Source organism: Salvelinus namaycush, chromosome 28 (genome assembly GCF_016432855.1).
Source record: "Salvelinus namaycush isolate Seneca chromosome 28, SaNama_1.0, whole genome shotgun sequence".
Classification (NCBI taxonomy): Eukaryota; Metazoa; Chordata; class Actinopteri; order Salmoniformes; family Salmonidae; genus Salvelinus; species Salvelinus namaycush.
In genome coordinates, this window is record NC_052334.1 from 818,987 (window position 1) to 840,335 (window position 21,349).

At 45.9% G+C, this 21,349-nt stretch overlaps 1 protein-coding gene across 1 annotated transcript; it reads right to left on the reverse strand.

The window, feature by feature from the left end:
- Positions 1–411: 411 nt before the first annotated feature.
- On the reverse strand, positions 412–18,072 carry ephx2 (epoxide hydrolase 2, cytoplasmic). Its single transcript, XM_038967073.1, has 19 exons — positions 17,882–18,072; positions 16,835–16,913; positions 15,535–15,694; positions 15,166–15,356; positions 12,623–12,745; positions 12,208–12,279; positions 11,801–11,896; positions 11,553–11,631; positions 6,823–6,857; positions 6,704–6,730; positions 6,063–6,148; positions 4,978–5,089; positions 1,876–1,950; positions 1,716–1,758; positions 1,442–1,544; positions 1,296–1,365; positions 1,138–1,218; positions 1,000–1,058; positions 412–665 (listed from the first exon to the last, which is right to left on the reverse strand). The coding sequence occupies exons 1-19, from the start codon at positions 17,983–17,985 to the stop codon at positions 581–583; spliced, it is 1,680 nt and encodes a 559-aa protein (XP_038823001.1). The 5' UTR covers positions 17,986–18,072; the 3' UTR covers positions 412–580.
- Positions 18,073–21,349: the final 3,277 nt, after the last annotated feature.

A 21,349-nucleotide genomic window follows, 5' to 3' on the forward strand; every position in this document is an offset into this window, starting at 1 on the left:
ACCTGGAAGAGCCTCCAGGCTTCCGTCATAACGGTCAATTGTGAATAAGGAAAACAATTATTACAGAGGCAGTTTGGTAAAATCTAATCCCGTCCGAATTGTCCACTTGAAAAAACAGACAAGCTGGGGTAATAATGACATAATCGACATTCTATAGTAACACTAGTCAAATCAAATTCAAATCAAATGTATTTATAAAGTCCTTCTTACATCAGCTGATGCCACAAAGTGCTGTACAGAAACCCAGCCTAAAACCCCAAACAGCAAGCAGTGCAGATGTAGAATGGGACCTAAGTCATGGAAAGAGCAGGTGTCCTTTATATTTTGTACACTCAACGTATAGGCCAGTCGCACTTTCTCATGAAATGGCTCAAAAAGGGACGTTTGGAGACAATCATGCTGGAGGTGTCGTGGCTGTTGGTACTGTCTATTTGTGCATCGTGTGTCTTTAGAAGAGAAAAATGTTTCAGGTTTTTAAAAAAGGTTATCGTACAGTTTTAGAAATAATTCTGAATGAACAGGTGATTCCAAGAGTCCACTACAAAGTGCACTAAGAGGAATACGTTGTCCTGGTAACTGATCACAGCTTGGGTGTCATGGCAACCCCAGTGTTGTTGTGAGTGTCTTTCAGCCAGGAGATCAGAATGGTGTTCAGCTCAGACGGCCTAAAAAAACACACACACACACACACACACACACACACACACACACACACACACACACACACACGTTATGCCAAATACAGTACGTCAGCCAATATACACAACTCTTTCAACCAGTACACTGTACACAGTTTATACCACACACCAAATTCCTTAGACAGCAGAGCAGAAGTGACCCTATGACCTTTAACCTCTACCTGACCCGTCTCCCTCAGCAGGGCTTTAGATCAGAGGTCATTCTGGTGACTAACAGGAGCTGACTGCAGAGTTCACATGGTCAGCCTCCCCTCCATTGGTCTGTGCAAGGACAAACACACACACACACACTGGGACTCACCTTTCCATCTGGGTCCAGTGTCCACACTCTTCGATGTGTCCTGTTGTTAGGTTGGGTATCTGACACACAGAGATGTCACAGTCACACGTGTCAATTACATGTATACATGTGTGTATAAATATGTGTGTGTGGTCTCACCATGGTTTCCATCCCCTTGGAGAAGACAGGCAGCAGGACAGGATCTTTACCAGCTGTCACCATGAGAGCTGGCATCAAGAGCTACACAAACACAGGAAACCGCAATCATTCGTCAACATTTACTGTAACTGTGTTAACACACACACACACACCCCTACCTTAGCCCTGGGTCGGGAGCATAGCCATTTCCAGTTGCTCACAACATTACGGTACCAGTTCAACGGCCCTCTGGAAAAACAGAACACTCTGTCACTCTCCTCCTGCTGCTGCCATTGTGTGTGTGAGGGAGAGAGAGTGTGTGTACCTGAATCCCTTGTCTTTGAACTGAGTGATGTAGAACTGCAGAGCAGTCTCACTGAGGATGGAGCTCCTGGGAATCTCATCTGGTAGTCCTACGAACAGACCACCTACACACACACACACACCAGTGTGAAGATTGATTGACAGCAATGTACTATGTTGCACAAGTTTTACAGCACAGTATTGTCCATCCAGTCAGTTGGTTCTGTTGAATACCATAGGTCACACCTTCAGCCCCAAGCCTCCAATCATAACGTTGGTTTGTCTTCTAGACTCACCTCTGGCACAAACTCCAGCAGTGTTGATCTGAGGAACATTATCCTGGAGAACAACACAACAGAGATCATTCACAAGAGAGAGAGAGAGTGTGTGTGTGTGTGTGTGTGTGTGTGTGTGTGTGTGTCTGCGTGCGTGTGTGTCAGCGTGTGTGTGTGTCACCTTATCTCCACTGCCACGGAAGAAGATCTTGAAGGTCCTTGCCAGGTCTTTCTCCATCTCAGTTTCAGCTACACCCTGTAGAGTTACATAAGGAAAGGTCTCTGTTACATCCTGTAGAGTTACATAAGGAAAGGTCTCTGTTACATCCTGTAGAGTTACATAAGGAAAGGGCTCTGTTACATCCTGTAGAGGAGTTACATAAGGAAAGGTCTCTGTTACATCCTGTAGAGTTACATAAGGAAAGGTCTCTGTTACATCCTGTAGAGTTACATAAGGAAAGGTCTCTGTTACACCCTGTAGAGTTACATAAGGAAAGGTCTCTGTTACATCCTTTAGAGTTACATAAGGAAAGGGCTCTGTTACATCCTGTAGATGAGTTACATAAGGAAAGGTCTCTGTTACATCCTGTAGATGAGTTACATAAGGAAAGGTCTCTGTTACATTCTGTAGAGTTACATAAGGAAAGGTCTCTGTTACATCCTGTAGAGTTACATAAGGAAAGGGCTCTGTTACATCCTGTAGAGGAGTTACATAAGGAAAGGTCTCTGTTACATCATGTAGAGTTACATAAGGAAAGGTCTCTGTTACATCCTGTAGAGTTACATAAGGAAAGGTCTCTGTTACATCCTGTAGAGTTACATAAGGAAAGGTCTCTGTTACATCCTGTAGAGGAGTTACATAAGGAAAGGTCTCTGTTACATCCTTTAGAGTTACATAAGGAAAGGTCTCTGTTACATCCTGTAGAGTTACATAAGGAAAGGGCTCTGTTACATCCTGTAGAGGAGTTACATAAGGAAAGGTCTCTGTTACATCCTGTAGAGGAGTTACATAAGGAAAGGTCTCTGTTACATCCTGTAGAGTTACATAAGGAAAGGTCTCTGTTACATCCTGTAGAGGAGTTACATAAGGAAAGGTCTCTGTTACATCCTGTAGAGTTACATAAGGAAAGGGCTCTGTTACATCCTGTAGAGTTACATAAGGAAAGGTCTCTGTTACATCCTGTAGAGGAGTTACATAAGGAAAGGTCTCTGTTACACCCTGTAGAGGAGTTACATAAGGAAAGGTCTCTGTTACATCCTGTAGAGGAGTTACATAAGGAAAGGTCTCTGTTACATCCTGTAGAGTTACATAAGGAAAGGTCTCTGTTACATCCTGTAGAGGAGTTACATAAGGAAAGGTCTCTGTTACATCATGTAGAGTTACATAAGGAAAGGTCTCTGTTACATCCTGTAGAGGAGTTACATAAGGAAAGGTCTCTGTTACATCCTGTAGAGTTACATAAGGAAAGGTCTCTGTTACATCCTGTAGAGTTACATAAGGAAAGGGCTCTGTTACATCCTGTAGAGGAGTTACATAAGGAAAGGTCTCTGTTACATCATGTAGAGTTACATAAGGAAAGGTCTCTGTTACATCCTGTAGAGTTACATAAGGAAAGGTCTCTGTTACATCCTGTAGAGGAGTTACATAAGGAAAGGTCTCTGTTACATCCTGTAGAGTTACATAAGGAAAGGTCTCTGTTACATCCTGTAGAGTTACATAAGGAAAGGGCTCTGTTACATCCTGTAGAGGAGTTACATAAGGAAAGGTCTCTGTTACATCATGTAGAGTTACATAAGGAAAGGTCTCTGTTACATCCTGTAGAGGAGTTACATAAGGAAAGGTCTCTGTTACACCCTGTAGAGGAGTTACATAAGGAAAGGTCTCTGTTACACCCTGTAGAGTTACATAAGGAAAGGTCTCTGTTACATCCTGTAGAGTTACATAAGGAAAGGTCTCTGTTACATCCTGTAGAGGAGTTACATAAGGAAAGGGCTCTGTTACATCCTGTAGAGTTACATAAGGAAAGGTCTCTGTTACATCCTGTAGAGTTACATAAGGAAAGGTCTCTGTTACATCCTGTAGAGTTACATAAGGAAAGGTCTCTGTTACACCCTGTAGATGAGTTACATAAGGAAAGGTCTCTGTTACACCCTGTAGATGAGTTACATAAGGAAAGGTCTCTGTTACATCCTGTAGAGTTACATAAGGAAAGGTCTCTGTTACATCCTGTAGAGGAGTTACATAAGGAAAGGTCTCTGTTACATCCTGTAGAGTTACATAAGGAAAGGTCTCTGTTACATCCTGTAGAGGAGTTACATAAGGAAAGGTCTCTGTTACATCCTGTAGATGAGTTACATAAGGAAAGGTCTCTGTTACAGTACATCCTGTAGAGGACTTACGGCCCTGCTATACTATAGCCATCAGGCGGCCGGTATTGCCATGAGCTTTCAGCCATTGAGGAAATTCTTCCTCAATGAAAGCTGCTATACCGCCGTGTTGCGTCATGTCCAATGGCAGCGTCCAAGCTCAAGAATCAGAGGTTCAATTCTCGATGGCTGTGTGTCGTGTGTTCATTCTATCTTGTGAATTTAAATAATGAGAAATAAAAGTTGATTTTGGTTGCATATGGCCTCCACTAGACACACCACTGGTTATTGTACTAAGATTTATAAAGTCAAGAAGCTACTAGCTAGAACAAACTCTCGCTAGCTAGCTACATTGACTATGTTCACAATGTAAACAAAAGCAACTTGAGTAATTAGAGGATCATTTAGCACTAGCAACAATTAGTACTTGCGAAAAACTGGAACCAAAGCCCAACCAGCTTTCACAGTCTCATGTCAAAATGAGACGTTCGTCCATGTTTCTCAAAATGTCACATTTCTAAGTTGTTCAATCATCACATTTTTAAGTGTTTAAGGTTAGTCATTAACTCTAACTGGTTAAGGTTAGTTGTTATCTCTAACTGGTTAAGGTAAGGGTTAAGGTTTGGGACCTTTTGAGTCAGACAGATGATTACACCCATCCTCCATCCCCTTCCACAACACTCTGTCAAAACTGAAACCTTCTTGAAAAGTAACAGCGCTCACTGTCGCCCCCTAGTGGCCGGTTTCAACGTCATCTCCCGACGTCCTCAGACATGGATGGACGTTGAATACTGACTTCTATAACGGGTGACTTGGCTACCAAAGCTGTTGTACTGACGCATAATGGATGAATATGGTACAGTAGGGGGACAATAGAGTAAAGTTCCTCTCCCCTCCGTTCCACACACACACTTACGGGGTCCTGGAAGTAGAGTTGGTAGTCAAAGATTGGCACAGTCTTCAGGAAGTTCATTGGATCCTTGGAGGGGTCCACAGGAAACAGAGGGGTGTTCAGAGAAGCTACCGCTCTACACACACACACACACACACACACACACACACACCAGGTATTGGTTTAATTCTTTACTTTACCGTCTCAGGGAGTGTGTGTGTGTGTGTTAAGGTTTCCACATACTTAACGTGCGTAGATCTACCTACACGCGTGTGTGCTCTTGGGTGGAGTCAGATGTTTGGGGGGGGGGGAGCAACATATTCCTTTTGTAACATAATAGCCTTGCCGGTCCATGTGTTCCTAAACCCCCCAATAGCAACATACACAAGGGGGCGATAGCAGAGATTTCCTTGATGTCTTCCCATTTGTGGTAAAAGCAAATAGGAATCAAATCAAAAACATCACCACTGTTAGCTAATTTCAATGAAAACCAACTGCCTATTGAATAATAGCTACAAGTTTAGGTTTGTTTTACATGACCTTGTTTGGTGCCTGGCAGTAGGCTGTAGGCTACTCCGCTAGCAGCTTGCAAGCTAGCTGGCTAAAAAACAGCAAGCAAACTAGTCTTTTAGATTCCCCCATGTGAAATAATCCCATTTATAAATGTAATAATATGCCCTGGTAAATATTTCTATACTTGCCAGTGTAACCTACAACATTATCGCAGTTTAACATGCTGCTTGAATATATTCGCTCCCTCAATATTAGCTAAAAATAGAACGCCATCATTTATGCGGTCAGAGAAAAATCACATGGCTTGAGGCTGTTTTTAGGTAGTTAATCAGGTAGTTATTAATACTAAACAAAATACCTTCGTTTAGAAGTTCCATTTTCAACCAAAGTGAGTTTGGTGATAAAATACAAAGCTCCACACTACTCAACGCGGCCCCCGCCGCCGCGGAAGGAATTGTGCAGTCCGTAACAATATTTGAGTGGAATAATAAATAAATAAATGTGGCAGGACTACGCCCATTTTATGCCGTAAAACGACATTCACATACTCCGTTTGCGCTGCGTTTGCGTAAGGTGTTTAGACCCCTTTAGTCTACCTGACTCTCTCTGGATGACACCGGGCCATGTTCCAGACCACAACTCCACCCCAATCATGACCAACCAGAGTCACCTGGGGAATACCCTGAGAGAGAGACAGAGAGAGAGACAGAGAGAGAGAGAGAGAGACAGAGACAGAGAGAGACAGAGACAGAGAGAGACAGAGCGAGAGAGAGAGACAGAGCGAGAGAGAGAGACAGAGCGAGAGAGAGAGACAGAGCGAGAGACAGAGAGAGAGAGACAGAGACAGAGACAGAGAGAGAGAGAGACAGAGACAGAGAGAGACAGAGCGAGAGAGAGAGACAGAGACAGAGAGAGACAGAGAGAGACAGAGCGAGAGAGAGAGACAGAGCGAGAGACAGAGAGAGAGAGAGACAGAGCGAGAGACAGAGACAGAGCGAGAGAGAGACAGAGCGAGAGACAGAGACAGAGCGAGAGAAACAGAGCGAGAGAGAGACAGAGCGAGAGAGAGACAGAGCGAGAGAGAGAGAGAGAGAGAGAGAGAGAGAGAGAGAGAGAGAGCGAGAGCGTTAAAGGAAGCGTTGAGCTCTTCCTGTAGCATCACACCGCCCATGTGGCGACTAATACTTCACCCTGATAGCTTAACATATACAGGGCTGATTATTGGGAGTGGACTCACCATTTTATCCATGAAAGTCACAAGATCCTACAACAGAGATAAGAACATACAGAAAACCATTACAATCATGTCAAGGATAGACAGAGGATGTTTTGTTCGTATGTACGCGTGTCCTTTACCTGGCAGATCTGTTCCTGTGAGTACTCCTCTATGTCTAGAGAGAGAACGTGTGGGAGAGGAAAGAGGAAGAGAGAGTGTTATTGAAATTGAATAAATCAATCTTGGTCTGTAATAATGATGGTGTTCCTATTGTGTTTGACACTACAGTCCCCCAACAGCAGGGAGATGGAGAAACCAGGCTTTAAACTGTTCAACTAACAGCAGGGAGATGGAGAAACCAGGCTTTAATCTGTTCAACTAACCAGCAGGGAGATGGAGAAACCAGGCTTTAATCTGTTCAACTAACAGCAGGGAGATGGAGAAACCAGGCTTTAATCTGTTCAACTAACAGCAGGGAGATGGAGAAACCAGGCTTTAATCTGTTCAACTAACCAGCAGGGAGACAGAGAAACCAGGCTTTAAACTGTTCAACTAACAGCAGGGAGATGGAGAAACCAGGCTTTAATCTGTTCAACTAACAGCAGGGAGATGGAGAAACCAGGCTTTAATCTGTTCAACTAACAGCAGGGAGATGGAGAAACCAGGCTTTAATCTGTTCAACTAACCAGCAGGGATATGGAGAAACCAGGCTTTAATCTGTTCAACTAACCAGCAGGGAGATGGAGAAACCAGGCTTTAATCTGTTCAACTAACCAGCAGGGAGATGGAGAAACCAGGCTTTAATCTGTTCAACTAACAGCAGGGAGATGGAGAAACCAGGCTTTAATCTGTTCAACTAACCAGCAGGGAGATGGAGAAACCAGGCTTTAATCTGTTCAACTAACCAGCAGGGAGATGGAGAAACCAGGCTTTAATCTGTTCAACTAACCAGCAGGGAGATGGAGAAACCAGGCTTTAATCTGTTCAACTAACAGCAGGGAGATGGAGAAACCAGGCTTTAATCTGTTCAACTAACCAGCAGGGAGATGGAGAAACCAGGCTTTAATCTGTTCAACTAACCAGCAGGGAGATGGAGAAACCAGGCTTTAATCTGTTCAACTAACAGCAGGGAGATGGAGAAACCAGGCTTTAATCTGTTCAACTAACCAGCAGGGAGATGGAGAAACCAGGCTTTAATCTGTTCAACTAACCAGCAGGGAGATGGAGAAACCAGGCTCTAAACTGTTCAACTAACCAGCAGGGAGATGGAGAAACCAGGCTTTAATCTGTTCAACTAACAGCAGGGAGATGGATAAACCAGGCTTTAATCTGTTCAACTAACAGCAGGGAGATGGAGAAACCAGGCTTTAATCTGTTCAACTAACAGCAGGGAGATGGATAAACCAGGCTTTAATCTGTTCAACTAACAGCAGGGAGATGGAGAAACCAGGCTTTAATCTGTTCAACTAACAGCAGGGAGACGGAGAAACCAGGATTTAATCTGTTCAACTAACAGCAGGGAGATGGATAAACCAGGCTTTAATCTGTTCAACTAACAGCAGGGAGATGGAGAAACCAGGCTTTAATCTGTTCAACTAACAGCAGGGAGATGGATAAACCAGGCTTTAATCTGTTCAACTAACAGCAGGGAGATGGAGAAACCAGGCTTTAATCTGTTCAACTAACCAGCAGGGAGATGGAGAAACCAGGCTTTAATCTGTTCAACTAACAGCAGGGAGATGGAGAAACCAGGCTTTAATCTGTTCAACTAACAGCAGGGAGGTGGAGAAACCAGGCTTTAATCTGTTCAACTAACAGCAGGGAGATGGAGAAACCAGGCTTTAATCTGTTCAACTAACCAGCAGGGAGATGGAGAAACCAGGCTTTAATCTGTTCAACTAACAGCAGGGAGATGGAGAAACCAGGCTTTAATCTGTTCAACTAACCAGCAGGGAGATGGAGAAACCAGGCTTTAATCTGTTCAACTAACCAGCAGGGAGATGGAGAAACCAGGCTCTAAACTGTTCAACTAACCAGCAGGGAGATGGAGAAACCAGGCTTTAATCTGTTCAACTAACCAGCAGGGAGATGGAGAAACCAGGCTCTAAACTGTTCAACTAACCAGCAGGGAGTTGGAGAAACCAGGCTTTAATCTGTTCAACTAACAGCAGGGAGATGGATAAACCAGGCTTTAATCTGTTCAACTAACAGCAGGGAGATGGAGAAACCAGGCTTTAATCTGTTCAACTAACAGCAGGGAGATGGATAAACCAGGCTTTAATCTGTTCAACTAACAGCAGGGAGATGGAGAAACCAGGCTTTAATCTGTTCAACTAACAGCAGGGAGACGGAGAAACCAGGATTTAATCTGTTCAACTAACAGCAGGGAGATGGATAAACCAGGCTTTAATCTGTTCAACTAACAGCAGGGAGATGGAGAAACCAGGCTTTAATCTGTTCAACTAACAGCAGGGAGATGGATAAACCAGGCTTTAATCTGTTCAACTAACAGCAGGGAGATGGAGAAACCAGGCTTTAATCTGTTCAACTAACCAGCAGGGAGATGGAGAAACCAGGCTTTAATCTGTTCAACTAACAGCAGGGAGATGGAGAAACCAGGCTTTAATCTGTTCAACTAACAGCAGGGAGGTGGAGAAACCAGGCTTTAATCTGTTCAACTAACAGCAGGGAGATGGAGAAACCAGGCTTTAATCTGTTCAACTAACCAGCAGGGAGATGGAGAAACCAGGCTTTAATCTGTTCAACTAACAGCAGGGAGATGGAGAAACCAGGCTTTAATCTGTTCAACTAACAGCAGGGAGATGGAGAAACCAGGCTTTAAACTGTTCAACTAACCAGCAGGGAGATGGAGAAACCAGGCTTTAATCTGTTCAACTAACCAGCAGGGAGATGGAGAAACCAGGCTTTAATCTGTTCAACTAACAGCAGGGAGATGGAGAAACCAGGCTTTAATCTGTTCAACTAACCAGCAGGGAGATGGAAAAACCAGGCTTTAATCTGTTCAACTAACCAGCAGGGAGATGGAGAAACCAGGCTTTAATCTGTTCAACTAACAGCAGGGAGATGGAGAAACCAGGCTTTAATCTGTTCAACTAACAGCAGGGAGATGGAGAAACCAGGCTTTAATCTGTTCAACTAACCAGCAGGGAGATGGAGAAACCAGGCTTTAATCTGTTCAACTAACAGCAGGGAGATGGATAAACCAGGCTTTAATCTGTTCAACTAACAGCAGGGAGATGGAGAAACCAGGCTTTAAACTGTTCAACTAACCAGCAGGGAGATGGAGAAACCAGGCTTTAATCTGTTCAACTAACCAGCAGGGAGATGGAGAAACCAGGCTTTAATCTGTTCAACTAACAGCAGGGAGATGGAGAAACCAGGCTTTAATCTGTTCAACTAACAGCAGGGAGATGGAGAAACCAGGCTTTAAACTGTTCAACTAACAGCAGGGAGATGGAGAAACCAGGCTTTAATCTGTTCAACTAACAGCAGGGAGATGGAGAAACCAGGCTTTAAACTGTTCAACTAACAGCAGGGAGATGGAGAAACCAGGCTTTAATCTGTTCAACTAACCAGCAGGGAGATGGAGAAACCAGGCTTTAATCTGTTCAACTAACAGCAGGGAGACGGAGAAACCAGGCTTTAATCTGTTCAACTAACCAGCAGGGAGATGGAGAAACCAGGCTTTAAACTGTTCAACTAACCAGCAGGGAGATGGAGAAACCAGGCTTTAATCTGTTCAACTAACCAGCAGGGAGATGGAGAAACCAGGCTTTAAACTGTTCAACTAACAGCAGACTAAACTTAAAACTGTAAAACCATGGAACGAGACATTGTCAGTAAACCCTGTACGTGTCGACAGTCACATAACTGTACTTCTCTAGCGTGAGAAAGGAAAGATAGAGGGTATAAATAAGGAAGGAAGGTGCCACACACAGCACTTCTCATTAAGATTGGTGTCCAGTCAGGTCACTCCAGTCAGGTCACTCCAGCCAGGTCACTCCAGTCAGGTCACTCCAGACCCTACTCCAGCCAGGTCACTACAGTCAGGTCACTCCAGACCCTACTTCAGTCAGGTCACTCCAGCCAGGTCACTCCAGACCCTACTCCAGCCAGGTTACTCCAATCAGGTCACTCCAGACCCTACTCCAGCCAGGTCACTCCAGTCAGGTCACTCCAGCCAGGTCACTCCAGACCCTACTCCAGCCAGGTCAGTCCAGTCAGGTCACTCCAGTCAGGTCACTCCAGGCCCTACTCCAGCCAGGTCACTCCAGCCAGGTCACTCCAGTCAGGTCACTCCAGTCAGGTCACTCCAGACCCTACTCCAGTCAGGTCACTCCAGTCAGGTCACTCCAGTCAGGTCACTCCAGATCCTACTCCAATCAGGTCACATCACTCCAGACCCTACTCCAGTCAGGTCACTCCAGCCAGGTCACTCCAGACCCTACTCCAGCCAGGTCACTCCAGTAAGGTCACTCCAGTCAGGTCACTCCAGACCCTACTCCAGTCAGGTCACTCCAGTCAGGTCACTCCAGACCCTACTCCAGTCAGGTCACTCCAGATCCAAGGCGATGTGTGTTGTTCATCCAGGTCCCCAGTATGTTGGGAGATGCCTCTAAAACCGGCTACTAGGGGCAACGGTGAGCGCTATTACCATCAAGTAGGGTGTTGTGGACGTAAAGCCGCGAGCTCCGGCTCCGAGGGTCCCGTGTTCAATCCCAGTGCCAGGCACTCATTATATATTGTTTAGATTCAACCCTATCCCTTACCTTAACCCTTAAGAATTAATTAATTAAGTCATAATTCAATTCACTATATACATATAGACAATATTCACACACACTCTAACCTGGTGGAGCTGTAGACTCTCCATAGCCCTTCATGTCCAGAGATAAGACTCTAAACCCTGCATCAGCTAGAGCTGGAATCTGAGAGAGAGAGAGAGAGGTGTGTGAGTGAGTAGTCGTGTGTGTGTGTGTGTGTGTGTGTGTGTGTGTGTGTGTGTGTGTGTGTGTGTGTGTGTGTGTGTGTGTGTGTGTGTGTGTGTGTGTGTGTGTGTGTGTGTGTGTGTGTGTGTGTGTGTGTGTGTGTGTGTACCTGGTATCTCCAGGAGTACCAGCTCTCAGGGAAGCCGTGACACAGCATGACCGGAGGCCCCGCCCCCATCTCCACATAGTGCAGCTTTACCCTGGGCTAGAGAGACAGAGAGAGAAACAGAGACACAGAGCGAGAGAGACAGAGCGAGAGAGAGAGAGACAGAGAGAGAGAGAGACAGAGCGAGAGAGACAGAGATACAGAGACAGAGACGGAGAGAGACAGAGAGAGAGAGAGACAGAGAGAGAGAGACAGAGAGAGAGAGACAGAGCAAGAGAGAGAGAGACAGACAGAGACGGAGAGAGACAGAGACAGACGGGGGGGGGGGGGTTGAGTGAGTTCTTCAATAAAGTAATACCATTGTGTAATCATGTATACGCTTTCTGCTACATACAGCATTGTGTTGTTACCTTGATGGTGATATATCCATGAGAGACCTCCTCTGGGTGGCAAGAGGCTGGGTAGCTTTCCCCTGTTATGACCTGGAACACACACACACACACACACACACACACACACAACAACAAAACCAACATTGAATAATAGGCTACTTGATTGATTCCCAGAGGAAATGTAAATTATAGACATAAACGGGAATATTATCTATCTGCTAATCAGCCCTCAGAACGGACTTTCCTGAAATCACCAGAACATTTGAAATACAAGAATACATTTAAAAAAAGGGTTTGGAATACTGCAGCTGGCTAATGTATCAGGGAAGTCCGCGATGACACGTTTACTTTAAATCTGAAAAATAACCATCACATTCTCACAGACATTGTGACGGACAAGAAAAGTTACAACATATCATTGTGTGTGTGTTACCTGTACTCCAGTGAAGGCCTCTACTTGTTTCAGAGCTTCCGGCAGGTCCTTCACCAGAACAGCTGTCATCCCTACTGCCTCTGCTGCTCCTACCCCCTCCTCATCATCACCCAACCACAGAGCCTGAAATACAGACTGACAGGTCAGCTGTCCACTCACAACACATGGAACACAGATGAGAGACCAGGGCCGGCTCCAGGCATAAGTGACATAAGCGGTTTCATAGGGGCGCCAGGCCACTAGGGGGCCCCTGAAACCCACCTCCAAAAAATGAGTTGTTTTTTGTTTTAAAATTGAGAGTTAGAGTTTGAAGTTTGAAAATTTAGCTTTTTTTTATCTTGTGTCAGTCACTGACAGTAACTCAATTAGCCATGTCAGACAACGTACAAACACAGGTGACCACCCGCTTGACAACGTACAAACACACAGGTGACCACCCGCTTGGCAACGTACACACACAGGTGACCACCGGCTTGACAACGTACACACACAGGTGACCACCCGCTTAACAACGTACACACACAGGTGACCACCCGCTTGGCAACGTACACACACAGGTGACCACCGGCTTGACAACGTACACACACAGGTGACCACCGGCTTGACAACGTACACACACAGGTGACCACCCGCTTAACAACGTACACACACAGGTGACCACCCGCTTGACAACGTACACACACAGGTGACCACCCGCTTGACAACGTACACACACAGGTGACCACCCGCTTGACAACGTACACACACAGGTGACCACCCGCTTGACAACGTACACACACAGGTGACCACCCGCTTGACAACGTACACACACAGGTGACCACCCGCTTAACAACGTACACACACAGGTGACCACCCGCTTGACAACGTACACACACAGGTGACCACCCGCTTGACAACGTACACACACAGGTGACCACCCGCTTGACAACGTACACACACAGGTGACCACCCGCTTGACAACGTACACACACAGGTGACCACCCGCTTGACAACGTACACACACAGGTGACTACCCGCTTGACAACGTACAAACACACAGGTGACCACCCCGCTTAACTACGTACAAACACACAGGTGACCACCCGCTTGACAACGTACACACACAGGTGACCCACCCGCTTGACAACGTACAAACACACAGGTGACCACCCGCTTGACAACGTACACACACAGGTGACCCACCCGCTTAACTACGTACAAACACAGGTGACCACCCGCTTGACAACGTACAAACACACAGGTGACCACCCGCTTGACAACGTACAAACACACAGGTGACCACCCGCTTGACAACGTACAAACACACAGGTGACCACCCGCTTGACAACGTACAAACACACAGGTGACCACCCGCTTAACAACGTACAAACACACAGGTGACCCACCCGCTTAACTACGTACAAACACAGGTGACCCACCCGCTTGACAACGTACAAACACACAGGTGACCCACCTGCTTGACAACGTACAAACACACAGGTGACCCACCTGCTTGACAACATACAAACCAGTTGAGCTATAGAAAAGGATTTGAATTGGATAGCACCAACATTTAGCTGTGGAGTGACATTTAGCTGTGGAGTAACATTTAGCTGTGGAGTAACATTTAGCTGTGGAGTAACATTTAGCTGTGGAGCTAACAACACATTCTGAACTCTGTCACACAGATGACTTCCTGTTGTTAATGACACAATAGCTGAGAGCAACTCTACACAGGCAGGTCAGATAAGGATTTCTGGTGGTGTAAACGTTGTAAACTGATATGTATAAACGGAGGTTTTAGGAATGTGCATGTAAGGAATGTAACAGCTTCTCGATGAGAGGTGGAAGCTGTGACTCCCAAGACATTCATGTCAGGAGGTCGTTGCAAACAGGATCAAATGTTATTGATGACATTTTAATTGGACTCTTAATAAAACGTATCATATGTGCTGAGATCAGCAGAACAGCCTTTACAGACAGACCAGTCATCTCTACCTCTCTGGGAGAACTGCCGGTAGGCCTTAGTGTGTCTGTGTGGGTATGCGCGCAGTGTGTGTGTGTGTGTGTGTGTGTGTGTGTGTGTGTGTGTGTGTGTGTGTGTGTGTGTGTGTGTGTGTGTGTGTGTGTGTGTGTCTGTGTGTGTGTGTGTGTGTGTGTGTGTGTGTGTGTAAGCACATGCCAGTGTGTGTATGTGTGTGTGTGTGTGTGTGTGTGTGTGTGTAAGCACATGCCAGTGTTACACACATGCCAGTGTGTGTATGTGTGTGTGTGTGTGTGTGTGTGTGTGTGTAAGCACATGCCAGTGTGTGTGTGCGCTGTAGTGTACATGTGTGTGTGTGTGTATGCGCGCAGTGTGTGTGTGTGCAAGCGTGCCAGTATGTGTATATACCTGTTTCGGAGGCACTCCCAGCTGTGTGAGAGCGGAGGCACTCCCAGCTGTGTGTGTGTGTGTGTGTGTGTAAGCACATGCCAGTGTGTGTGTGCGCTGTAGTGTACATGTGTGTGTGTGTGTGTGTATGCGCGCAGTGTGTGTGTGCAAGCGTGCCAGTGTGTGTGAATACCTGTTTCGGAGGCACTCCCAGCTGTGTGAGAGCGGAGGTGAACAGGTCGGTCTCTGGGACCCTGAGGCCTGTACGACAGAACTGTAGTACCACATCAAAATGGCCGCCCAGCTGAGAGAGGAGCCGGCCAGAGCTATCTCCACTCCCACTGTCATCCACCCACTGGTTGGCCAACACGCCTGTCAATAACCCTGACAGACAACACAAGGAAGCGGGACATGGCATGTGACCTTAGACTGTACAATGTGAACTCTGTATCAGGTGTGTGTGTGTGTGTGTGTGTGTGTGTGTGTGTGTGTGTGTGTGTGTGTGTGTGTGTGTGTGTGTGTGTGTGTGTGTGTGTGTGGTGTGTGTGTGTGTGTGTGTTACCTTGTCTGCGGAGTGTAGCTACAGTCTGCAGAATGTGTTTGTTGACGGTGGTTGAGTCTCTGAGTTCCTCCAACAGGCTCTTCACAGAGAACCCAGCAGGAAGAATGACCTTCTGATCTGATGCTGCACTCATACACTCTGCATCAAGCTCTGGGATCATCTACACAGTGGTAGACACACACACACACACACACACACACACACACACACACACACACACACACACACACACACACACACACACACACACACACACACACACACACACACACACACACACACACACAATGACTTGTTGCCACTTGTCACATGTCATGTAAGGTGACGCAAGAATTTCCATGGATGGCCCATTTCAATAGAAGGACCACATTTCAACAGAAGGACCACATTTCAATAGAAGACCCCATTTCAACAGAAGGACCACATTTCAATAGAAGACCCATTTCCATGGATTATAATATACATAGACTAAACTATTTCTGCTGTGTCATGTTTGTACCAGTTCTAGGGGTCATTGAGGAACCAATGTTTGAGGTGGCATGTAGCCTAGTGGTTAGAGCGTTGGGTCCGTAACTGAAAGGTTGCTAGGTCAAATCCCAAAGCTGACAAGGTAAAGATCTGTTGTTCTGCCCCTGAACAAGACAGTTAACCCACTGTTCCTAGGCCGTCATTGTAAATAAGAATTTGTTCTTAACTGACTTGCCTAGTTAAAAAAAAATCAAGATCTTGAACTTCTAGAGTTAACAGCTTGGCAACAAAGTTCTGACCATGTTGGTAGTTTGAATGTGACGTTATTTGCCTGTGTAGGCTGCCTGTGTAGGCTGCCTGTGTAGGCTGCCTGTGTAGGCTGCCTGTGTAGGCTGCCTGTGTAGGCTGCCTGTGTAGGCTGCCTGTGTAGGCTGCCTGTGTAGGCTGCCTGTGTAGGCTTCCTGTTTAAAAGGCAATTTATGCTTGATCTGTAAATGTGGTTGGATACGTTGTTTGTATGGTGTGATGCAATTACGGAACCTCCAGAGTCATGCAGAGGCCAAACTGAGCTCCATACCGCATCACTGTGCGCCTCAACTTTTGTAACAATGTGGAGGGCTCCTTATAACTCTGCATTGACATGATTGGTTGATGGTAGGTGAGGGCGGGAAGTCCTGTATCAACACAAACTTACTTCCTGGACAAGGTCCTTGACAACAGCTCTGCGCAGGAAGTACGGATGCCCTGACTTAATGTAGAGGCCGTATGACCGTAAACGCTGCACGGCCCCAATGCAGATGGTCGGATTGACCATGCAGCGTCTTTAACTCACCTGAGAGAGTGTGAGTTTGCCCCTCTCTGCGCGTCCCATGGCGCTGTGCTTGTCAGTCACCACCTTCTTCAGAAAGCCACTAAAACAGAACATAAGCATTGATTTACACACCACACCACGTATTGCGGGTTTGACTTATTAGTTGTTAAGTTTAATATTACATGTAACAATCGACGTATACAACATCTCATACCACACACACACAATCTGTCTGTCTGTCTGGGAGTTTAGAGTCATTCTAGATGGATTTCTTAAAAATAAAAAAAAATCCATATTCCCTTCCATTCAGTCCATGTAATAGGAGGCTACTGGGGACGTAGGGTTGTGAGGGGGTAACTGCCCCCTCCCCCTGTAATTCACATAAAGACCACAAGATGTCACCAAATTATTTCCCCAACACTTTCCCTGGCTGTCACTGTTCTTGCTGAACAAAATAGTTCCTCTGTGTCATCACAACTTTTGGAGATATTTCAACAAAACGATTTTGTGGAAGTTGATCTACTTTTTGCAATTAAAAAAAAAAAGTTTTAGATATATTCTAACAATGAAGTTAGATCTATATATGCAGCTCTGGAAAAAAACATGAGACCACTCTAAAATGATCAGTTTCTCTGGTTTTACTATTTATAGGTATGTGTTTGGGTAAAATTAACATTTTTGTTTTATTCTATAAACTACTTACAGCATTTCTCCCAAATTCCAAATAAAAATGTAATTTGGAGCATTTATAATTTATAGTTAAATAAAGGTTAAACAAAAAAATTGCCAATGTCATGGTTAGCAGATGTTATTGCGAATGTAGGGAAATGCGTGTACTTCTAGTTCCGACAGTGCAGCAATATCTAACAAGTAATATCTAACAATTCTTTGGTCAAACTGTAATTTCAGTAACAAAATCACCGTTCTGTTGTCGTGTAGCCAAATGTTGATTATTCCGAACATGCGCATAACTAACTGATGTTTCAGTGTCTGTCTGTACGCGCTGAATAATGCATGAGATTCAGTTTGCACTATATCTCACCGCTGAAAAAAAGATTTGATTCATACCTGGGGAGTTTGAGGGTTTCTTCGAATTTGAGGAAAACTTCTGCAGGTCTGGGAGAAACAACGACCCCCCACAGGTTGAACAAAACCGCTTTCTTGGTCGCCATGTCATCGATCTCTCTGTCCGGGGGAGTCTCTACTGGGGACAGGAGTTGGGTGACTAAGTGAAACTCTGACCTACTGAAAACAATTTATGTAGCATAAAGACAAGTGTTGTAATAGTGGGCTATCGCTACACAACTCCTCCCCTAAATTAGTCGATGCGTTCCAGGTCGTCATTATTGTAGTCGTGCTGCTGCGCACATGATAAACTGTTACTGTAAAGGTGTAAATAAATGATGTTCAATTCCTGCATAAAATGGGTAAATACGCCACCTCCTGTCCGATTGGTGTGTTTACGTTGTATAATGCACTCAGTGGTAAAAGTATGGAATTCTGGGTAATCCACAGCAAATCTATGGATAATTGTTGTGGGAGTGTTGCTAATATTGAGGAGTGAACAAACATCTATACTGTGTCCCATGATTGCAGCTTTGGTAATAAACACACTATCCACCCACTACTCCTTTGTGTGCTGACTCGCTGACTTGTGGGACAGGAAAGAACGGTCACACTACTATGTTTGTGGTTCTTCCTGAGATAGACGTTGTGAGATCTGACGATCAGCGCAGCGCGACTGTTGCTGTAAAAACGGTCTTGAAGGCAACCGGTAAAAGATAAGATGCTTTTATGGAAAATGATGAACTCAAAGCCCTAGGCTAATCTTACACGCAGATCACCAGCTCGCTGAATGTGCGGTTATGGATGTGTGTTGAAATATGAATGAATAGCTGTCTGCCGTGATCTATGGTAGTACATAGAGAAGTGTGCTATTCTAAATTTATGACCAACTAGTTAGGCGTTTGTCTCTAGTAGGTCAAAGGCTGTTGTTGTAGGTGAGAAGTGAGGAGGAGAGGCAGGCTGTTCATACTCACCTGGTTCAATTCTTTCACGTTATTATAGTAAACTAAAACGGAGACTAACATTAATAATGAAAAAACGATTTAGTAAACTGAAACAAAATAATTAAACTATTATCTTAACTCCAAAACGAATTAAAATAAAAACTGTTACTATTCTTTAATGTCAGAGTTGCTTTGCCTATTGTTTATCGCATGTAGTATTATTTTGAATTGCAATAAGTGTTATTACATTGGTTGCACAACTACTTTTGCAGAAGTGGTTTAATTGTTGTATGTGGTAACAGTATTTTGCATGCACACGCTACCACATCGTTTTCTATAGAGGCCTTTATTAAGGGGTTTTATTGTGCTGCCATGGGAGCTTCTAGAGTCATCCCAGGGTCATCCCAGAGTCATCCCAGAGTCATTCTAGTCATCCCAGAGTCATCCCAGAGTCATCCCAGAGTCATCCCAGAGTCATTCTAGAGTCATTCTAGAGTCATCCCAGAGTCATCCCAGAGTCATCCCAGAGTCATCCCAGAGTCATCCCAGAGTCATCCTAGAGTCATCCCAGAGTCATTCTAGAGTCATCCCAGAGTCATTCTAGAGTCATCCCAGAGTCATCCCAGAGTCATTCTAGTCTTCCCAGAGTCATCCCAGAGTCATTCTAGAGTCATCCCAGAGTCATCCCAGAGTCATTCTAGTCATCCCAGAGTCATTATAGTCATCCCAGAGTCATCCCAGTCATCCCAGAGTCATCCCAGAGTCATCCCAGAGTCATTCTAGAGTCATCCCAGAGTCATCCCAGAGCCATTCTAGAGTCACCCAGAGTCATCCCAGTCATTCTAGTCATCCCAGAGTCATCCTAGTCACCCCAGAGTAATTCTAGAGTCATCCCAGAGTAATTCCAGAGTCATCCCAGAGTCATTCTAGTCTTCCCAGAGTCATCCCAGAGTCATCCCAGAGTCATCCCAGAGTCATCCCAGAGTAATTCTAGTCTTCCCAGAGTCATTTCAGAGTCATCCCAGAGTCATTTCAGAGTCATCCCAGAGTCATCCCAGAGTCATCCCAGAGTCATCCCAGAGTAATTCTAGAGTCATTCTAGAGTCATCCCAGAGTCATTCTAGAGTCATCCCAGAGTAATTCTAGGATCCTTCTAGTCATCCCAGAGTCATCCCAGAGTCATCCCAGAGTCATTCCAGAGTCATTCCAGAGTCATCCCAGAGTCATCCCAGACAGTTTTTGTACCTTGCTCATGCGCTGAGTAATTTACGACTGTGTGGCGCCAGGGCAGATCTGATAAGTTTGTTTATATTGATGCTGTGTTTATAGCCCTTATAGACATGTTACTAGTGTGATGCCATTAGCCATTTATTAATGTACACATATGTATATTGCATAGTTATAACCATTAACTAATACTGTTTACATGTGTGAATATCTTTGTCTTATAGAACCACAACAATAAGATTCCAAGTCATTCAGATGACCAAAATCATATAAACATCTTCAAATGGAAACAGCTGTGTGTGTGTGTGTGTGTGTGTGTGTGTGTGTGTGTGTGTGTGTGTGTGTGTGTGTGTGTGTGTGTGTGTGTGTGTGTGTGTGTGTGTGTGTGTGTGTGTGTGTGTGTGTGTGTGTGTGTGTGTGTGATTGTGATTATCAAGAGTATCGTGATGGGCCTCAACATCATGTTCTAACCAGACAGCACTATAGAGGACAGAACCACACCAATCAGTTGTACAGTAAGTATATAACAGGTGAGGGAGGACATTCACAGCCGACCACTCAGACGGGTGAAGGCAGCCGACCGCTCAGATGGGTGAGGGCAGCCGACCGCTCAGGCGGGTGAGGGCAGCCGACCGCTCAGGCGGGTGAGGGCAGCCGACCACTCAGACGGGTGAGGGCAGCCGACCACTCAGACGGGTGAGGGCAGCTGACCACTCAGACGGGTGAGGGCAACCGACCGCTCAGACGGGTGAGGGCATTCACAGCCGACCGCTCAGATGGGTGAGGGCAGCCGACCGCTCAGACGGGTGAGGGCATTCACAGCCGACCGCTCAGACGGGTGAGGGCAGCTGACCACTCAGACGGGTGAGGGCAGCCGACCGCTCAGACGGGTGAGGGCATTCACAGCCGACCGCTCAGATGGGTGAGGGCAGCCGACCGCTCAGATGGGTGAGGGCATTCACAGCCGACCGCTCAGACGGGTGAGGGCAGCCGACCGCTCAGACGGGTGAGGGCAGCCGACCGCTCAGATGGGTGAGGGCAGCCGACCACTCAGACGGGTGAGGGCAGCCGACCGCTCAGACGGGTGAGGGCAGCCGACCGCTCAGACGGGTGAGGACAGCCGACCGCTCAGACGGGTGAGGGCAGCCGACCGCTCAGACGGGTGAGGGCAGCCGACCGCTCAGATGGGTGAGGGCAGCCGACCGCTCAGGCGGGTGAGGGCAGCCGACCGCTCAGGCGGGTGAGGGCAGCCGACCACTCAGACGGGTGAGGGCAGCCGACCACTCAGACGGGTGAGGGC